Source organism: Rhizophagus irregularis, chromosome 28 (genome assembly GCF_026210795.1).
Source record: "Rhizophagus irregularis chromosome 28, complete sequence".
Taxonomy (NCBI): domain Eukaryota; kingdom Fungi; phylum Glomeromycota; class Glomeromycetes; order Glomerales; family Glomeraceae; genus Rhizophagus; species Rhizophagus irregularis.
This window is the reverse complement of record NC_089456.1, coordinates 45,446-65,476: the sequence shown is the minus strand read 5'-3', so window position 1 is coordinate 65,476 and position 20,031 is coordinate 45,446. Positions and strand designations below refer to the sequence as shown.

At 28.8% G+C, this 20,031-nt stretch overlaps 5 protein-coding genes across 5 annotated transcripts; 2 read left to right on the top strand and 3 right to left on the bottom strand.

Annotated features, from left to right (window-relative positions):
- Positions 1-3,479: 3,479 nt before the first annotated feature.
- On the bottom strand, positions 3,480-4,764 carry OCT59_018663 (uncharacterized protein; the record flags this gene model as incomplete). The annotated part of the gene is made up of 6 exons (XM_066135537.1): positions 3,480-3,617; positions 3,681-3,770; positions 3,835-3,972; positions 4,203-4,265; positions 4,417-4,615; positions 4,706-4,764. 6 exons carry the CDS (start codon positions 4,762-4,764, stop codon positions 3,480-3,482), a joined length of 687 nt encoding a protein of 228 aa, XP_066004814.1.
- A 1,130-nt stretch (positions 4,765-5,894) lies between these two features.
- Positions 5,895-6,786, top strand: OCT59_018662 (uncharacterized protein; the record flags this gene model as incomplete). The annotated part of the gene is made up of 3 exons (XM_066135536.1): positions 5,895-6,006; positions 6,363-6,500; positions 6,695-6,786. The coding sequence occupies 3 exons, from the start codon at positions 5,895-5,897 to the stop codon at positions 6,784-6,786; spliced, it is 342 nt and encodes a 113-aa protein (XP_066004813.1).
- A 5,220-nt stretch (positions 6,787-12,006) lies between these two features.
- Positions 12,007-12,523, top strand: OCT59_018661 (uncharacterized protein; the record flags this gene model as incomplete). The annotated part of the gene is made up of 3 exons (XM_066135535.1): positions 12,007-12,050; positions 12,122-12,146; positions 12,296-12,523. The coding sequence occupies 3 exons, from the start codon at positions 12,007-12,009 to the stop codon at positions 12,521-12,523; spliced, it is 297 nt and encodes a 98-aa protein (XP_066004812.1).
- Positions 12,524-15,237: 2,714 nt separating this feature from the next.
- Positions 15,238-15,657, bottom strand: OCT59_018660 (uncharacterized protein; the record flags this gene model as incomplete). The annotated part of the gene is made up of 1 exon (XM_025328346.2): positions 15,238-15,657. The coding sequence occupies one exon, from the start codon at positions 15,655-15,657 to the stop codon at positions 15,238-15,240; it is 420 nt and encodes a 139-aa protein (XP_025167021.2).
- A 2,537-nt stretch (positions 15,658-18,194) lies between these two features.
- OCT59_018659 (uncharacterized protein) lies at positions 18,195-19,538 on the bottom strand (the record flags this gene model as incomplete). The annotated part of the gene is made up of 4 exons (XM_066135534.1): positions 18,195-18,576; positions 18,653-18,967; positions 19,042-19,199; positions 19,272-19,538. The coding sequence occupies 4 exons, from the start codon at positions 19,536-19,538 to the stop codon at positions 18,195-18,197; spliced, it is 1,122 nt and encodes a 373-aa protein (XP_066004811.1).
- Positions 19,539-20,031: the final 493 nt, after the last annotated feature.

The window sequence follows — 20,031 nt, the reverse complement described above, 5'->3', positions numbered from 1 at the left end:
TTTACTTTTGAAGTTAGTCCTGTATTGTAACTAGACCTTCTTTCAAGCGAATGAAGCGCCTGTGAAGCAGGCCATTTTTCTCATGTTTGTTCAGGAAAAAAATAGAGGTACTAGTTAGCTTCTTTTTAGAATATATGTGAAAATTATTATGTCACACAGACCTACCTGGTTGCACAGACTTATTATGTGATCTGCAGATTTTTGTTGCACAATTTGTGATTCAGCAAAATCTTCTGAGCTGAAAATTAGCATTTTGGATAAGGATGGTCACCGGTCCTAGAAGATCGTGGTTTTACCAGTTCTACACCCCAAAAAGACAGACCAGTCCTGTGCTGCGTAGAGCCGCAGTCTTTTAGTCCTAGGCTAATTTTGGCCAGATATATAGTGTCAGCCAGAATTACTAAATATGGCAATCACGTGATCCCGGATAAATAGTTTAACCACCAGGCAAAAAATTTTTTTACTGGTTCTGTCATTATAACACAAAATTTTTTGTATTACCCTTACTTGTAATTCTGGCCGGCACTATAAATTCAGCCTGAATTAGCAGCAGGATTAAAAAGACCGAAAGACCGCGATCCGTCTTAAGACTGGCAGTCCTGAAACTGAGTAGGACCGGTAGGACCAATGACCATCTTTAATCTGGGTTGATAATCAGTATTCCAGACTCGAAATTTTCTGCATTAAATATATTACCATATTATAACAATCATGATAACTAAGAATGGTGCTGCAAATATGTAATTGCGGAATAATTGCGATTTACGGTATTGTGGAACATTGCAGATTTTTAAATCTAAAATCCACAGATCTGCAATTATATGCAATCCTGCAAATATTCTGCAAATCTGCAAATATCCAAAGTACCGCAATTCAATTGCAGAATATTTGCGGGATTGCAGAATAGTTGCGGATTTGTGGAATGTCCACAAAAAAAACTATTTTTTTTTTTAATGAAATATAATTTTTTAATGGCAATTTCTATTTGTACACGGGTGTTTAAACACAGGTCATATTAGTAGATTAAAAACAGCATTCAAAAAGGACCTGGAAAACTTCTAATAGGGGTTACCGCCAAACATGATTCGAGGCTATAATTAATTTTCAAAAAGGTCACCGCCAAATTAATTAGTAAAAGTCACGTGTTGGTTCGCAACAATAAGAATTTTTTTGTGAAAATCTTTCCTTTCTTGGCCCTATTACTATATTTGAAATAGAAACATGTGAGTAAACAGCAAAACAACCAATCATATTATGGTTCGCACTCCTATTTTTTTTTGATTTTTTGGCGGTAACCTTTATATATAGTTTTCCAGGTCCTATTCAAAACCTCCTTTAATGCCTTAAGTAAACTTGCAAAGCAGGTGAAAATACATATATTTATTTGTAATATAATAAGAATAAAAAGTAAAAGAGTATAATGTTAGTAGCATTTAATTTCAAATTAAAAAACAAAAAATTAGTCTATTAAAAATTATATTTATATGACCCGTGTACAAACATCTCGTGTAAACTTAGAAATTTTCTTTTTTAATTTAACTACTAAAAAATATATTTCCTTTTATTATTAATTATAAAAAAAAATCATTTTTCATTAACAAAATTTAAAAAAAAATGATTTTATTTTTTTAGAAAAAAATGGATCAGTAATTTGGAAAAACTGCCAGAAACGGCATTTTCTCTTATTATAACTGCAAAAAAAAATGCCAGAACTAATAGTTCCGGCAATTTTAATAAAAAAAATAAAAAAAAAATGCCAGAAATAATAGTTCTAGCGTTTTTATAAAAATTAAAAAAAAACGCTGAAATCAATAGTTCTGGCATTTTTATATAAAAAAAAATAAAAATTGAAACTCCAGAACCAATAGTTCTGGCATTTTTAATAAAAAAAAGTCAAAAAAATGCCGGAACCTATAGTTCCAGCATTTTTACATAAAAAATTTATAAAAATGTCGAGACTTATAGTTCCGGTATTTTTATATAAAAAAAAATTTAAAAAAAATGCTGGAACTTATTGTCCCAGCATTTTTATATAAAAAATAATTTAAAAAAATGCCGGAACCCATAGTTCCAGCATTTTTATATAAAAAATAATTTAAAAAAATGCTGGAACCCATAATTCTGGCATTTTTATATAAAAAAAATTAAAAAAAAATGCCAGAACTATAGTTTTGGCATTTTTATGTAAAAAAAATCAAAAGAAAACGCTGGAACTATAGTTCTGGCATTTTTATGTAAAAAAAAATTAAAGAAAACGCCAGAAATAGTTCCAGCATTTTTATGTAAAAAAATCAAAAGAAAATGCCAGAACCATAGTACCGGCATTTTTATGTGAAAAAAATCAAAAGAAAATGCCGGAACTATAGTACCGGCATTTTTATATGAAAAAAATCAAAAGAAAATACCGGAACCATAGTTCCAGTGTTTTTATGTGAAAAAAATCAAAAGAAAATGCTGGAACCATAGTTCCGGCACTTTTATGTAAAAAAAAATTAAAAGAAAATGCTGGAACCATAGTTCTGGCATTTTTATATAAAAAAAATCAAAAGAAAACGCCGGAACCATAGTTCTGTGAAAAAAATCAAAAGAAAACGCTGGAACTATAGTACCGGCATTTTTATGTGAAAAAAATCAAAAGAAAACACTGGAACCATAGTTCCAGCGTTTTTATGTGAAAAAAATCAAAAGAAAACACTAGAATTCATAGTTCCGGCATTTTTATGTAAAAAAATCAAAAGAAAACGCCAGAACCCATAGTTCCAACGTTTTTATGTAAAAAAAAATTAAAAGAAAACGCCAGAACCCATAGTTCCAGTGTTTTTATAAATATACAAAACTGACAGTTATAGGCAGCAATTAGAATTGCGGAATTGCAGGCTACTAACCGCAATTCAACTCCAAAATCCGCAATATTGCGGAATTTGAAAATCATTTGCGGACCTATCCTTAAATGTAAGACATAAAAAGTTGAAGAGATGCATTTATTAAAATGTTCTTACAGGAGATTCAAATAATTCTATACAAATTTCATAATATTGTTATTTCGTGTTTTTGCATAGCTTTCATCGACATATTTACGAAAATTTTTTGTCTATATTGTAAGAAATTAATTTAGGAATCTTGGAGGAAAGCAACAGAATATTTAATGCCTTAATAAAACCAATGATATATTGTTTTATTCTGTCTGCATTGTTGATAACAGGTGTCGGCAATAGCTTCAACCGTCTCATCTCACGCACCACATCGTTAGGAAGTGATCATATAAAGTCACTATTAGACTCTGGTGTGACATCTACAATATCATAAAATGCTAAACTAAAGATTTTTCAATATTAATACGCCAGGTATGTTCAAACTTTCCACATATTAAAAACATTTTACAGAAATACTTACTCATTATGTGGTCTGGTTTTTTCTTTCCACTTTAATAATGCGCCACGTACATTGATACCAGATATAATCCATTTTCCTTCATCGTTCTAAATGGTCTCTTTAGCATGCACCTCCAGTTCATCATCCTCATTATCCATCCAATTTCTTAAGCAATCCTTGGGTACTTCGTCATTCTGGTTATCATCAGATTCATTGCCAGAGGAATTTTCGGTCTCCTGCCAATACTAGTATTACATTGAACAATCAGTTTGATTGATCAAGCCTAAAATCATAGCCTATCAACAAACCTTGACTTCATATACTGTGTGTGAATTGATTTTATCATCATCCTTGCAGTCTTTACTATTCGAAAACACCTCATCATCTGGTCTCATTCGCTGGATAAATATAATCAAGTTAAAAAGATTGTTAATTACAATTCGTAAGGAAATGATAATATACCTTTCTCGACTCCCCTTCACAAAGGAGGTTAACAGTTTTTTGGAAGACCTTCTGAAGTTTATGATGGCTTTTTGCAATATTAATTGCCATCTTTGCTCGTACAGTTTGCCAATAAGATTCAACCTCATCAGACTCGTACTTGAAAAAAAAACGTATGATTAGTCACGTGTTGAATACAAATAGAAAGTATATATCTAAAGTAAGAAATAATATTGGTATATGGCATAGGATAAAAAGAGTGGATGTGCACACTCCTTTGCCTTCAGATATCGGGCGTCCTTAGTTTGGGGTTACTCACGTGGACAAACTATACAACACTGCAGACGAACCGCAGGGAGGCAGAGTGATATGGAGACCTACCATTATACCTCTTGTAGAAGAAAGGAACCTATGCACCATGTATAAGTCCTGCCAGCAGAAGCACTACGTCGCTATAGCGATAGATGTGTGCTTCCTTGTCTTAGACAGCTGGTTGTTCAGACCATTCACACAAGAACAAGCATCTGTTTCTGCAAAGGTGGCTGGAGACCTTCCACACTACGTGAAGTTTCTTCCTCCTATCTTACTTTAAAATCAGTTTACCTTAGTTCTCTTATTTTCTAAGAGCTTTTTGCCAATAAATAGTTTCGCACCAGCCAGGTTTCGAGGCTTTGTCATGTCAGCAACTTCCAACGCGACTCTGGATCTAAAAATTGTAGGTCTATTTCTTTTATCAGACATTTTCTCCACCACATCATTCAATCCTGTTTTGAAAGTATGTAATATTTGATCTTTTAACCAGCTATTTGATCGTGATTTTTCCGTATAATGTAAAAAATGTAACAGTTTCTACTCAGAAAACTTCACTCTGTTGAAATAATCTTTGACGTACTGTGGAAGGGGCATTGTTTCTTCATTGTCCACGTTGACGTTTGTGTGAACAATCATCATTTGTGTCCGAATTCTTGAGATGAACTTTTCTCGTATGATTCGGTCTTATTGAAAAGTTAAATAATTTATGATACATAATAAGCCTGTTTAGTGTTTCGATGTTTGAGCTATCATTATACTTTAAAGTAGTTAAAGCAGGCAATCAGCAGATGTAGGCCTGAAGCACTAATCAGGTTTTTGATAAAAATCCATTAACCAATCCTAGCATGTGATCAAAATTGTTCAACCCGATCAAAAATCTGAACGAGATAACGTAACACATGACATGATTGCGAAGTTTCAAATCAGTTTCCGCTTTAAATACTTATAAGTATATACGTGAGTCTGTTTCCTGTATTTTTACGTTTTTGTTGTATTTACGTAAAACTTCTAAACCATGGTCCAAACTAGATCAAAAAAATTGAAAGAAGTTTCCCGTCATTTTTATGTATAGCCAACAAAGCTGTCTTATGTTTTAAGTAGGCACATTTTTTTATTTTAATTACCAGCATAATTCTTCATTATTGTGATGACCTGTTAACAAGTACTTCTGGTGAATCTCAAAATAATGATGAAACGTATATGTATAGAAGAAATAAATCATTAATTTCTCCCAAAAGTCTTTTGGCTTCTTTCATCAAAGAGGGTATCTATATCAGATTATACTCTGGAAATTGTATTCATGTGCATATTACATCTCGCCTTGGAAATGGAAAAAAGTGTATAGTTTTTTTAGCATAAGTACATGATTATGAAATAAGGGATGCCGTTTTGAAGGTAAATTAATTCCTGATAATTTTTCATACTGCTTATAATAAACTTACCATGTGGGTCATTTTTTTATCTAAAGATTTAAGTTCTCAAAGACAGTGAAATCTCTCAAATTTACCGTGAAATGTCAGCGTTGCATGCACTAGGTGATCTTTCTTGCGTTCCTACAATTCTCTTCGAAGGTTATACAATGGGTGGAACTATGGCTTTACTAACCGATTTTACGGGATAACTCCTAGAATCATGGATTTCTGATTACGATAATATAGATGATTACACAATTTTCCAAATAATTCTAGATCTATTATTGTGCTTGGAGAAGATACATGCCTGTGGTTATACGCATGGAGATGTGGTCATACAAAACATTACACAAAGAAATGGTCAAGCAATTATTTAGGACTACATCGATTTGTGTCGAATCATTGGAGTTATTAATAGATAAATTGGATGGAGAATTGAAATCATTTGTTGCAATTATCGAGAATGCGAGTAGGTGGAAAATAATTAACGAAAAGAAGTGATTAGAAAGGTTTGGTGCTGAAGTTAAACAACTTCATGAGAAAGGCCATCACTTGCCTAAAAAGGTATTGCTGGATATAATAGAATTTAATAAATAAGACTGAATTTGTCTGATAGTAATGTTGACCGTGTCATTTGCTTGAGTCTTAAGAAAATGATTGTTACTGCACCACATTACTGCGTATCCAGATTTTTTATTTTGGGGTAGTTATGCATAAATAAAGTTTGTTCACATAGTGAACTTTGTCCTTTTTAACTACATCTTCGAAATTGATATGCAATACTGTGTAAATTATTCTAAATTTTTTTTATCTTTCACCTCGCAGTTCAAAAACAAGAGCCCGAATATGGTATCCAGAGTTGTGACATGTATCCAGGAAAAAGTGTTTTCTTTGGAATTGTATTTCAAATATGTATTAACAAAGCATTTGTATATCTTGACTTTATTGTTAACTCCATACTCCGTAAGTTAGATTGGAGTAAATAACCTTAAAAATAGCCATTTTACTATGTCCTTTTCGCTTTGGTTACATAATTTTGCACTAGTATGCGTCTGTCACATGGTCATTTTATATTAGTAAAAACAATGCAGTAGTGTTGTAGGTATATGAATATGATAACGTCACTAACATGTTCGCGTGAAAAATGTTTATTTTAGATTCGAAAATTAGTAGTGATCATGTATGCCTAATACAATATGGAGCAAAGTATCCTGATAATTCATTAACCCCTCAAATTCATGCTTTTTAATTATTTTTGATTCCCTGTTTTTCTTGATCTTGTATAATGAGCCGTCTCTTATTAAATATCCTTTTTCTTTTTCTATATCTTTATATATTTTAGATCAAGTTAAGCCATCAAAAATAGCGAAATGGAAATCGAAAATTTGAAAAAAGAAAATGAAAATCCATGATCTAATAAAAGGAACTATTTTATATGATTGAAAAAAGATATAAGCTTTCGCTTTATTCAAAAATTATAAAGAAAAAACTTTAACGGCATTTGCACGCGTAAGATGCATCATATAATATTAATCAAAAATCGATTATTTATTACCATTGCACATAATGACAGGTGCGACATAAACATTACCTGTGTATTCAAGTCTGTCTTAACAACACAAGTAACAAGTCACAAGAATGATAATATTTTTTCTAATTAAATTTCACATTAGTACTTTTGTAAATGAGAAAAAAAAGAAACTGGCTCATCTAAACTAATAATATATTGGACATGTAAAAAAAGTATAAGAAAGCTGCCCCATAACTAAATTTTTATCATAGTTTTCATAGAAAATTTTCTTGTAGTGTTTTTGTAGACATATTTTTCACATATTAATATTAATTAAATTAAGAAAATGTGACTATTGCGGTAACAAATTGTTTTGTAACCTATATATTTATGGAAATACTAGTTTGGATAATATAATATCTTGCTTTTATTCTGATGATTATAAAATTATAAAATAACAATAATTTAATATTTTATTGTGAGCCAGCCACTGATCACAAAATCAATTCACCATCTAATAAATATCAATCCAAAACCTGATCAAAAATCCATTCAATTAAAATTGAAATTATCAAATGGTATAATTTTTTTAGTATTTTAACATTATATAAGCTCCTCTCAGTAATTCCCATATACGTTTTTTCCCTATCAGTATTAACGATGGTTGATCAGGATCCCGAAATATACAGTATATGTAGGGGTAAAATGCATAATTGCATAGAGAAATTTTATGGAGTTAAGTATTGATTTGTGTACAACCTGAGGATTTTTTAGCCACAGTCAGACTATTAAAATGCATATATTTAACAGATTTTTTGCTTAAGTAAGGGTTTATTTTGCGTATTTTTATATATACTGTATATACACATATTTCATTGAAATAAATAAAAATAAATATAAATAACTATTAATGGAAAAAAACTTTATTTGGTACAAAAAAATGTGTAATGCTTGTGCATTAATAAATACATTTATATAATTATGTGACATATAAAGTTACACTGATCAGAATATTCCATTTCGTCCAAATTTCAAATTGACGAATGTTGGACGAAAGTTGGTCTAAATTTGGCCGATCATTACCAAAAAAATCGTCAAAATGATAATAGGCGATTTGCACAGTTCGCCTGCCACTTGGCAATCACAAATTGGCAAAAATTCATTAAAACATCAAAAATAGAACTATTCGTCAAACTTTCACTAGTCAGAATATTCCATTTTGTCCAAATTTCAAATTGACGAATGTAGGATGAAAGTTGGTCTAAATTCTGATCATTACCAAAAAAATCATTGACAGTTTCTAAAAAAAACAGCAAACAATCGATTTTTTATTTTTTGACAAAATTTATCAATTTTTTTATTTATCGATTCCTATTTATTTAATTTAGCATTTTATATTTAATTAATTAATTTATCATTTATTTAATTTATTTAGACTTATTAATTTTATTTAAAAAATATAAATATACATATTTAAAATAAATAAAAGAAAGTAATATTTCGAAATTGTAAACAAAGATATTCTTCAAAAACTATCTGAAACCTATAAAAATAATAAGAACGGTTAGTATACCATCCCATAAGATTAAAAAAAAACAAAAAACTAAGATCCGTAATACTTATGAACCTTTTGTTCTTTCCTGTTCTTCAGAAACCCACCTGAAACTATAAAAAAAACAAGAACAGTTAGTAAACTGTTCCATAAATTAAAAAAAAAATCTAAGATTCGTAATATAATACTTACAAATCTTAGTTCTTTCCGTTCTTCAGAAACTATCTGAAACCTATAAAAAAAAAGAATTAAAACGGTTAGTAAACCGTTCTATAATATTAAAAAAAATCTAAGATTTGTTAAAGATTCGTAACAAATCTTAGTTTCCCTTTGAAATCATAAAAAAAACGATAAGTTTCATAACGAAACTTACCATTTCCACATTCCAATGATATCCGATCCAGCAAATCCTCAAGAACCCTACAAGAAAAGAAAAAGAAACGTTAGAAAACGTTTTTATTAACAAATAAAATAAAATAAATTAAATTATGTTTTGCAATGTTTCGTTGCGAAACTTACCATTTCGGCATGTTCGATATTTCGAAACTGAAATTTACAAAAAAAGAAACGTTAAAAAATGTTTCTAAGAAAAAAAATTAGAAAATGTTTCGAAGTTACAACTTCGAAACTTAATTTCCAAAATACCGGATACCGGAAAACCCTACAAAAAAAAGAACATGAAACGTTAGTTATGTTTCGTTAAAAAAATTAAGTTTCGAATTTGCAAATTCGAAACTTACCATATCTAACGCTAAAATTCGAAGCCGAAACCTAAAAAAGAAACAAAAGAATGTTAGACGTTTCTATTTAAAAAAAGTAAGAATTAAGCGTTGCAAAACTTACCGTCTTTATTTCCAGTAGTATCGCTCATTCACAAAAATCCAAACCTACAAAAAGGAATAAAAAAATGAAACGTTAGAAAACGTTTCGATAGAAACAATAGCTCATTAACAACACTCCTCCATCCTTACCGAAATCCATCTCTGAAGATCCGAAGTGCTGACCATCTGAAAAAAAAGAAAATTAACGAAATGTTAAGATCATTTCATTAAAAAAGATGTTTTTCTTCTAAAAAACAATAATCACCTTTCGAAATCCAAAGAACTGACTCGCCTACAAAATAAAAAAAACGAACTGTTAGTAAAGTTCATTAAATTAATAAAAAATAAAATTACAAAAAACAAACCTTCTAATATTACCATCAGAATTCCACGCGCCTAAAGTAAAAACGCATAACAAAGTAATTCATTATTAAAAAAGACAAAGAAATGAAGTTCACATTTTTTTTTCGAAATTTAGGTAATAAATTCTTTCTCGCTCCAATAGAGCTCAATCCGACGTATTTACCTAATAGTCTGATGTCACCTTTATGGTTCTCGTTAGGTCCTATTGATCACGACATACACCAATTCTCTAAGACGTCACTGATTGTTGTACCTTCAGTGATTTTTTAAATAATCATACTTTACGGTCACTATTCGATAATTTCAAGGTCGACCAGATCCACTGGCCTCTCACTCAAGCTTGGCTACAGCATAACCACACAGATGACATCTGCAGTTCAAGAAAGTCTGCATTGACGCTTTCAAGCTAAAAAATCTCAACCACATTCTGCCTTGTGGCGATATTCTATCATAAACACTATCCCAAGTTAAACTCTCGCCCGTTTTTTACCTGTGAAGTGATATATTGTATGGTGTATCGATCACCTGAAATGTGCAGAAAGATATTCTTGCTGAAATAATAGCGATAGTGTTGTACATTGAATTAATACCCGTGATTTCTTTTCTAGGTTTCACACAGAATATCAACCAGCTCGAAAGCGCGCGCATAAGACGAACAAGAGGAAGAAAGAGAAGTGAGGATGCTTTTGATTAAATCTATGGTTGGCCAGGACTGGCACTTCTTACTGTACACTTTCGGAGTCATATCAAGATGAAGTAAATTGCCTCACGCAATCGATTTAACCGATAATACTTTGAAAGGGGATGGAGGAGTATCATACTTTGTGGCTGCTCCTATAATTCGTTATTTATAAAAGATCCGATCTAGTTATTTGATCTGATAAACGATCTATAATCAATTAATAAATAATAAAAATCAATCTACATTTTTAAAGCTTTCTTGGAAATAATTATTATTAAAAGAACTTAACTGAATAAATTAAAGAATCTTTTATTATTATGATAAGGGTGTGAGGAAGGTTTTGGGCGTAATCGTTGGTTTGTTAAAGGATAGTGCATGTGCGAATAAATCCCCTGAGATATTTGAAGAAATCGTCTGAAAAAAAGATAGAAAACAAAACGTTAATATACGTTTCGTCAAAGAAATATTCAGAGAAAACTGAATTTCAACATTGTTTTTGGCCGTCTAAAAAGAAACCTGAATTTCCAAGCGTCCGACGGCCGAAATGAATTACATTTCCACAAGAGATCCGCTGAAATGAAAACGTAACCTAAAAGATAAATTTATAGTTTTTTTACTTCTAGAAAACGTTTAATTTAGGTGAAGGGAAGATTTAAAAAGAGGAGGAAACGAAAGAGAGAGGGAAAAAGGAAAACGAAAGAAAGGGAGAGAAAGGGGAAAAACGAAAAAATGGGAAAAGGGAAAAACGAAAGAGAAGAAGGGAAGTTTCATTAAAAAAAAGTTTAAAAAAGTTAAAATACATGAATACGTGACGCAACTGACGTATGATATGGCTGATACGCGTAATACATAATTTTATATTTGGTATGATATCGATATTTATCCCTTAAAAAAATTTCCTGATATAATGGCCAATTTTTAATAATGACCAGTGTTCAGCAATTTTTTTTTAACAATTAGGTGATTGGCGAATTTTAAACGGTTCTTAAGACCGGAAATAGGTGATAAATTGGCAAACCTAATTTTGGTCGATTTTCACTCAGTTTTTAATGCAGGCTGGAACTTTACCGAAACTTCGGCCTGCATTACCGAAATTTGGCCAGCATGGTTGATTGCCAATTTTTCTTATTTCGACTAGTGTTATTAAATTTTTTTAAAAAAATAATTCGATAAACGTGAAGTTTGATCAACAAAACAATATGTAAATCACATGATTATCAGTGGTTAGAAAATTAATTTGCGTATTTTTTCCAATTATCCAAAGTAAGGAGGTAATTTTGCGTACTAAACTTATAGAAAACTCTTGCGTATAGCTATTAGTAAAAAGTTCAAAGGTCAGTTTACCTTTTTATATATTTTGGGGTCCTGGTTGATCTAGAATTTTAATAAACTCCAGAACAATATCATTTAGAATTTTTAATTCTTTTCATCTGTTCATATTCACAGATTTCTTACATCGATGCCGATCAATGCAGTTTTCATAAAAAATTTAAAACTTACCAAAATTGTATCACATTGAATTGACCTAATAAATCTAACAGATGTCCATACAATTAAAAAAAAGAAAATATTGTTCAACCAAAAAGTCCAGATTTTAATTTGTTGTACTTTATAAATCGGCTATCTTTGAATTTTTCACATTATTTTCATCGATAGGCTGGTACCATATAATAATGATTGTGTAATAATTAGCAATATTTATTTACCGCAAGTTTTTTTCTCATCAAGGTTTCTCACTGAACAATATGCACATAAGTATAATATTTTCATTTTTTTTGGAGCATCTTAAGTTTAAATAAAAATTTATATTAATCTGATTGTATATTATAGTTAACACAGCAATGTATTCTTGCAATTGGAGATACAGGAAATGAAAAAAGCTTTACAGCAAATATTTTTGATGCGAATGCGAAAGTTGAAGATACATCAAAATCTGAAACTGATGAAATTATAATTCATAATATTAAAGGAGACTTCTACATTGATATGCCTAGGTTTAACGATACTAATGAAGAAAAGAAAGATGAAAAGACTGTATGTGCATTTGATTTTTCTTAAGATGATGGAGTCGAATATTCAGAATATAACAACAATCTTATGGTTTGTAACACCTGATATCAGTGCGAAGAGACTCTTACAAACATCAAGTACAATTTATAGAATCATTGGCTAAATACCATAAAGGGAATGCATAGGACAATACCATTATTATTACTAAAGGTGACCAATCTTGTAATAGTGATGGTCCTCGTAGGACCCCGAAGAATACATATAATACTGGAATCCAATTTTGTATAAACTTACTATGTAATTTCTTAATAAGTCATATGTTTGAAATTGTATAACCAAATAGCAGTTACGCAAAAAGTCAGATTTTTATTTGTATAACAATAATGATTTTTACAATAAGTAAGATTTTCATTTTGTATAACGGATATTAGAATTTTTTTTATATACGTTTAAAATTTTTTAGTTTTTTTTTATTTTTTGTTTAAGAAATTTTTAAGATATTTTTTAAAAAAGAGTTTTTTTATTTGTTTTAAAAAACACTTGAAATATTTTTTAATAGAAATTGTTTTTTGTTTAAGAAGTTTTTAAAGGTTCGTTTTAAGACATTTTTTTAATAAAAATGAAGAAATTTTTTTAAAATTCATTTACAAAATTAAAAAAAAATACATTTTATTACATATCTCGGCATCTAGTGATCATAGAGAAATGAAACACAGCTTATTAGATTCGCCTCAATACAACGAGTCGAATGGTGGTAGTTTCATATTTCTAGACGCGATAGATGCCGAGTTATGTGATAAAATGTAAAAATGCACAGTAGACGAAAATACAAAGTGCCGATGTGTGGTATAGCTCAACATCTATCACACCTAGAAACACGAAACTACTACCATTCGATTCGTCTTGTCAAGACGAATCCAACGAGCTGTGTTTCATCTTTTTACGATCACTGGGTGGTGAGATATATAACAAAATGTATTTTCTTTTATTTTGTAATATACACCCAAATTTTTGCATAAAACTTACTATATTATACATATTGGGCATCAATATCTATAAGGTATTTAAAATTTTAACATGCAATTTTGTTTAAAAATTTTATTTAAGTTATTTTTTAATAATTTTTTTTAAAAAAAATTTTTAAGTATTTGTTAGAATTTTTAATAATATTTATTAAAATTTTCAATAAAATTTATTTGAAATTTTTCTTTAAAAATTTTTTTTTTATATAAACTCAGATTTATAATTGTATAATTTATAATAAAATTTGAACTTATGTGATGATTTTGTATAAAGCTTCTAATAAAATTAGGTGTATAAAGTTATATTAAAATTTTGGATCTGGATCTGAGTTGTATATGTATTCTTCGGGGTCCTGTCCTCGTGATGCTGCAAAAGAAATAGCCTAAGATATTTCAAAAACTGGCGAGTTTAAAATATTGTTATTAGAAAGTTTACCACTTACAAATATTTATGTTAAAAGAAAGTTCCAAAGTGATGAATTAAATGGGTATGGTATTTTTAAAGCATCAGAACCAGAACTAATCCTTGCAAAATATGAATCATTAATGAAGGAACATCTCAAATATCCAATATGTCTAAACCTTAAAAAAGTCAAGTGTTCTAAATGTTGTGAAGAAACTGATCCCAGGGTGTTTTTGACATTTCTAATATATTTATTCAATATTTTAAAAGCTGTTACTTTATTTTTTATTTTTAAAATGAAGAGGAAAGAAAGCAATTGGGGTACTAAAAATTGTAAAAACTGATATTTATTTAATTGATCAAATAATAACATTTGATAACACGATTGTTTTGATACGTAATTGTATATTGTAATACATTTGATAGAATAAGTTTGATACAATGATATATATAATTGTTAAAATAATGTATTGATTATGACTGAATAATCTGATATATTATTATTATTTTAATTGGATTTTGAAAATAATATTCCCATATTCTGGCGAAAAAATTTTTTTTTCGCTTCAGTGGAAATATTTTACAAAAAAAATGATCATGTGAAGATGATCTACAGACTACAGTCAATCATAATTTTTAACAATTTCAGCTTTTTTTGGTATTGATATACTTTGACATCAAAACTCTTTATTTTTGACATAAAACTTTAGTTAAGGCAGCGTGTATATTTCAGATTATTTGCAGATTTGCAGATTAGTTGCAGATTTGCAGATTATTTGCGATTGCAGATTTGCAAATAATTATTCTTCAAAATCTGCAATGTTTTGCAATATCGCAAATTGCAATTAATCTGCAATTAGAGTATTGTGGACACATCTTTAATGCATATGTAGAATAGAAAACTTTAGGTTTTTTAACCACTTATTCTGTTAAAAACTTAATTTTTCTTTTTTAACTAATATATATTATCTAAAAGTAGACATAAAAAGTTTATAAATATTTTTATGACTACTAAGCTATAAATTTTAATTAAATATCATTAATAATTAAATATTGTTAAAAATGTTAAAATTCATAAAATATAATTATTTATACATACTTTATTATCATAAATATATCTTAAAGCAATACAAAAACTTTCATATGATATTTGTGCTAATAGAAGTAATTTTTCTACAAATTCTAATAATTTTATTTTAAATGCAATTAATGGATTTATAAGAGAAGAGAAAATAATTCTTTGTGTGTTAATGCAACTGCCAAATTAGATTGTTCACAATTACACAAATTGAATTGTTTTTTAATTTCATCTAAAAACAAATAAATAAATAAAATTTTTATAAATATTTACAAATAACAATTAATTTACGTTTAAAATAAATACAATCAACTGTAATTATTTTAAATAGTTCATTATTATAACATTTTTTATAAAGACATATATTTTCTTCAACATTATATTGACTTTTCAACTCAATTAATGCGTCTTTAAGTTGAACATGAATTGACTGCCAGAATTTATTCAAATGAGTTTTCTTTTCTTTATAAATACTATCATCACTATCAACAGGTATACTTTCATCAATAAAATTATTATTAACATCATTATTATTACTTTGTTGTAAATTAAATTCGGTAGGATTTGAATCATAAGTTTGTTCAAGAAATATAAGTTGAAGTATTGGAATTTCAGTATTATGAGTAAATGTTTGTGATTTACTATATTTGATATCATGAGGTTTTTTAGTATGAGGCATTTTGCCAAAAAGGTTTTTGATTTAGTCTTCTAAAAAGAAAGATAATGTTTAATATACTTAAAAACAATAAAGAATTTCTTTTTCGTCAGAAAAGTGAAAAAACTTACCAACTAATATCAATAAAAATTTTGTTAAAGAAAGAATAGGTATATATTAAAAAAACCAGAAATTCTTAAGTTATTTTATTCTCAGTTTTTTCAATGTTTAATTAAGTACTGAAGTGTAGATTTTTTTTCAGCGTTGGTGCCAATTATAATTAATTGCACGTGATTAGCTCAAAATCAAATAAGGAGTATGCAGCTGCAGGTAGTTACCTAAATTTTTAGTATCATTAGTAGCATAGCGAACATGTTTATATCATCTTACCGATAATTTACCAATCACATAATTCCAGATTTTAAAAACTTGTTGAAAAGCCATAAATAATTTTAAAATAATGTGGCAAAAAAATAATGAAAATCCAAGATAAGTACTAAATTATCATATAATTTTAATTATGTAATTATTAGTATAATTTTTTATATTACAATAATGCATTTTCGTATGTGATAATTCAGTTATTTTTGTGGATCATCAGACAAAAATTGATAGGTGAAGGTGAATATGCATGGGCGAAACTTGAAACTTTGCATAAATATTCTTTATCTTATATATCCTTTAATCCGTTTTGTGGGTAAATTTGCCTGCAATCACAGGTCAAAAAGTGAAAAATCAGGCATCAATCAGTCACCAATCGGTCACCAATCAGGTACCTGATTGGTGACCGATTGGTGTCTGATTGGCATTTTCACCAAATACCGTCACCAATCAGGCAGTTTGCTAACTTTTGATCCAGTGATCAGAAAAAAATGAAATATGACTCATTGGAATCGTCTCAACAAGATGAATCTAATGGTAGTAAAATCGCATTTCTAGGATTAATAGTTAATAAAAAATTAAATAAAATATAAATGATACATTTTTATTTTTATATTTTACTTAATTTCTCATCAAGTATTAATCCTAGAAATGCGATTTTACTACCATTAGATTCGTCTTGTTGAGACGATTCCAATGAGCTATATTTCATTTTTTTCTGATTACTGGATCAAAAGTTAGCAAACTGCCTGATTGGTGACGGTATTTGGCGAAAATGCCAATCAGTCACCAATCAGTCACCAATCAGCTACCTGATTGGTGACTGATTGGTGCCTGATTTTTCACTTTTCGACCTGTGAATTTTTAAATTAGAATAAATGACGCTATAAAAAATTCTTTAATTTTGGCCAGATCATCACATAATTTTGCAGCCAAATTGATTTACATTCTGGCTATAAATTGTATGAGTTAGATATGCAGTTGATCATTAAAATTGGATGAGAAATTAATCTGCAAAAATAGTATCAGAATTTTTATATAATAAAATCTAAACTTTTTTCACCATATTTTTTTTCTATTTGAATATTTATTATAACTTTTTATTTTTATTATAAAAATTTTGCATTATAATAAACAAAATAGAGATAAAAAAAATTAATTGTTATGAATATATAATTAAAATACATAATAAAATTTTCATTAAAGTTCTATATAAAGTCAAAATTCTACTTTTAAACATTAAAAATTATATTAACTAAAGTTGTTTCTCATACCAAATACTACATATTCTATTAAACTTTTATAGCTACAATTAATTATCAATAAAATCGTCAAAGTTAAATGTAAAGTTTTTTAAAATTTTATGATTATTTTAAAATACAACTTTTGATCAATAGGTAATTTTTGATTTTCTAATATATAATTAATAAATAATAATAATTGCTGCATAATATATAATTTAAACTAACTTAAAATTACTTTATTTTTCATAAAATTAGATGAGAGCCAAAATTTGGTAAAATTGCGGGCAAATTTGTCTGCAATTGCTTACGGTTTAAAGGATAATATATAGTAAAAATAAAATAGTGATATGATCCATTAAACAGATTTTTTATTAATAAGGTATTTAACGAATAATTTTGCAAAATGAATAAATAAATATCAAATAAATCAGTATCATAAAATTAAGTAAATACCATAAAATTACATAAATTAATGCCACAAAATTAAGTAAATTGATACCATAAAACTAAATAAATCACAAAATTTAATAAATAATAATACTATAAAACATATGCTACTAACTAATTATTTTTATTAAAATTTAAAAAATAAAAGTTAAAAAGTTGCTACTAATAAAAGTCACTCAATAATAATCCAATTCAAATAAATTTAATTGCCGATCTGTATATAATGGGTAGAAATTAACATAGTGAAACGTGGGGCTATTAATGTAGATCACCACTAATTTCATCATTTTGCACTAACCAAAAAATTTGACACATTCATTACTAAAAGTAGTTATTAAATTACATCATTTATCACATGTCCGAAAAGCCACAAAAATAATAAAAAGTTTTTTTTTCGTTTTATTTTAAAAAGTTTTATATAAGGGAACGGCAGATTTCATAGTACTTTTCAACATATAATGAGATTCAAAAAATTCAAAATATTTAAATTTAGCCTCTTTTTTGCCGCTTGCTGGCTCTATTGTGAGTAGTATTCGTAATTAAACTACTTTCTTCAAGTGCACATTGCTCCAATGCTTTTTCAGACATTTCTTTTTTAGAGGAGGCACTATACCTTCCTATCCATCCCTTTATTGTTTTTACTTCCAGAATATCTTCAACGCTAAGTTCATTTTCATGTGCTAACTCTTTCAAACTTTCATGCATTTTTTCAGCAGTGTATCGGTCTTTTGGATTGAGATTACCTGCATGAAAATAAGCCTGCAAGTATTGTATAACTTTCTTGCTTATGCGTTTACCTCCTCCTTTATTACCCATTTTTTGATTTTCTTTTAATGCCCAGCCAGGTTTCAGTGGAAATTCTGTATCAACCCTATCAATATTTGAATTGTTAGTATTTTTATTTTTATTTATTTATTTTTTTATAAAATATAGAAATTCAAACTTACCCCATTTGATTTGATATTGGAGTTGGTGAATTTTGCGTTTTGTCACGTTCAAGTGATTTTTGCATACCTTTTTTCATTGACAATGATGTTAACCATGGTGTTTTTGGCTTTGTTGGTGTTGTATATTCAGGATTAGGACGATTTATTTCACCACAAAATGTATTTATGTCAGCGGGTGAAAATTCTGTCCATTTTCCAATATTTGGAAGCGATTTTGCTCTAACATATCCTGCAGCCTCCTCAGTTATTGGCCAATCCCACACAAACCATTTGGAGATGCCAGGTATGGTTTTAGTTTTTTTATAATTAGTGTTGCTATATTTGAGAAATAAAGAATAATGACGTGATTGTAAGGAATTCCAACAAATTTAGTAATATAATATTCATACCATGATTTTTCTAAAACCATGTTTTCATTATTTTTATTCCGATTAGGTTCAATTTGAGCAACTGAAGTTCCACTCAATTCTTCTATTGCTCTTTCAATATCTTGACCTGATGTAAGTTCACAACCAATTCGAACATATCGTTTTATTGCATGAGCAATCTTTTTTATTTACAAAAATAAATATTTTGAATAAAAAAAAAAATATGAAAAACCAAACAACAGCTAACATACCGTTGCATGGTGTGAATCTACAGTGGTTTTGGCTTCACCAGGTTCCAAAAATATCCACTCACATACCTCAACTCCATACCAATCATACCAATGACTTACAATAGCCATGAGCTCAGAATTATGATAATGGCCACCATTATCAGAAATGATTTTAATCCAACGTGGACGAGGACTTATGGTATTAAATACAGCTTCAAAACAAGATGCCGTAAACCAGGCATCTTGTTTCGTATCACAAGACCAATGGTCATATGCTTGGACATCCATTTTTTCATTGTTTTTTTTTTGAAAAATAAGAGTTGTGTGAAGTGTCCAGCCTCTTTTGCCGAAAAATTCGCTTTTTTGTTTCTCTTGCTGTTGCTGGAAGAATACGCATTTTGTAATCAACTACTATGATAGCTCCATGATCATCTAATTCATCTAACACTGCATTGAACTGTGCACTCAAATATTTTTTTCGTGTTTGATGAGCCAGGTAGCAGGTGAGTTTTTCCTGATATTCTAAAAGTAATGTATTATATAAATGTCCTAATAAATGCGACAAAGTTGCAAAAACTTCAAAAAGTTTGTCACATGCTGCACAACGTGAAAAGTGTTGCTCTACACATTCGCCAAATGCATGCAGTAAACAGTGATTTATACAATCCACGTGTTTTGTTGTGCCATTATCGTGTACTAATAATTCGTTTTCATAATTTTTTTTAAGTGACGGCGAAGCATTTCCAATTGAGTTATCAATTCATTCTAACAATAATACTGT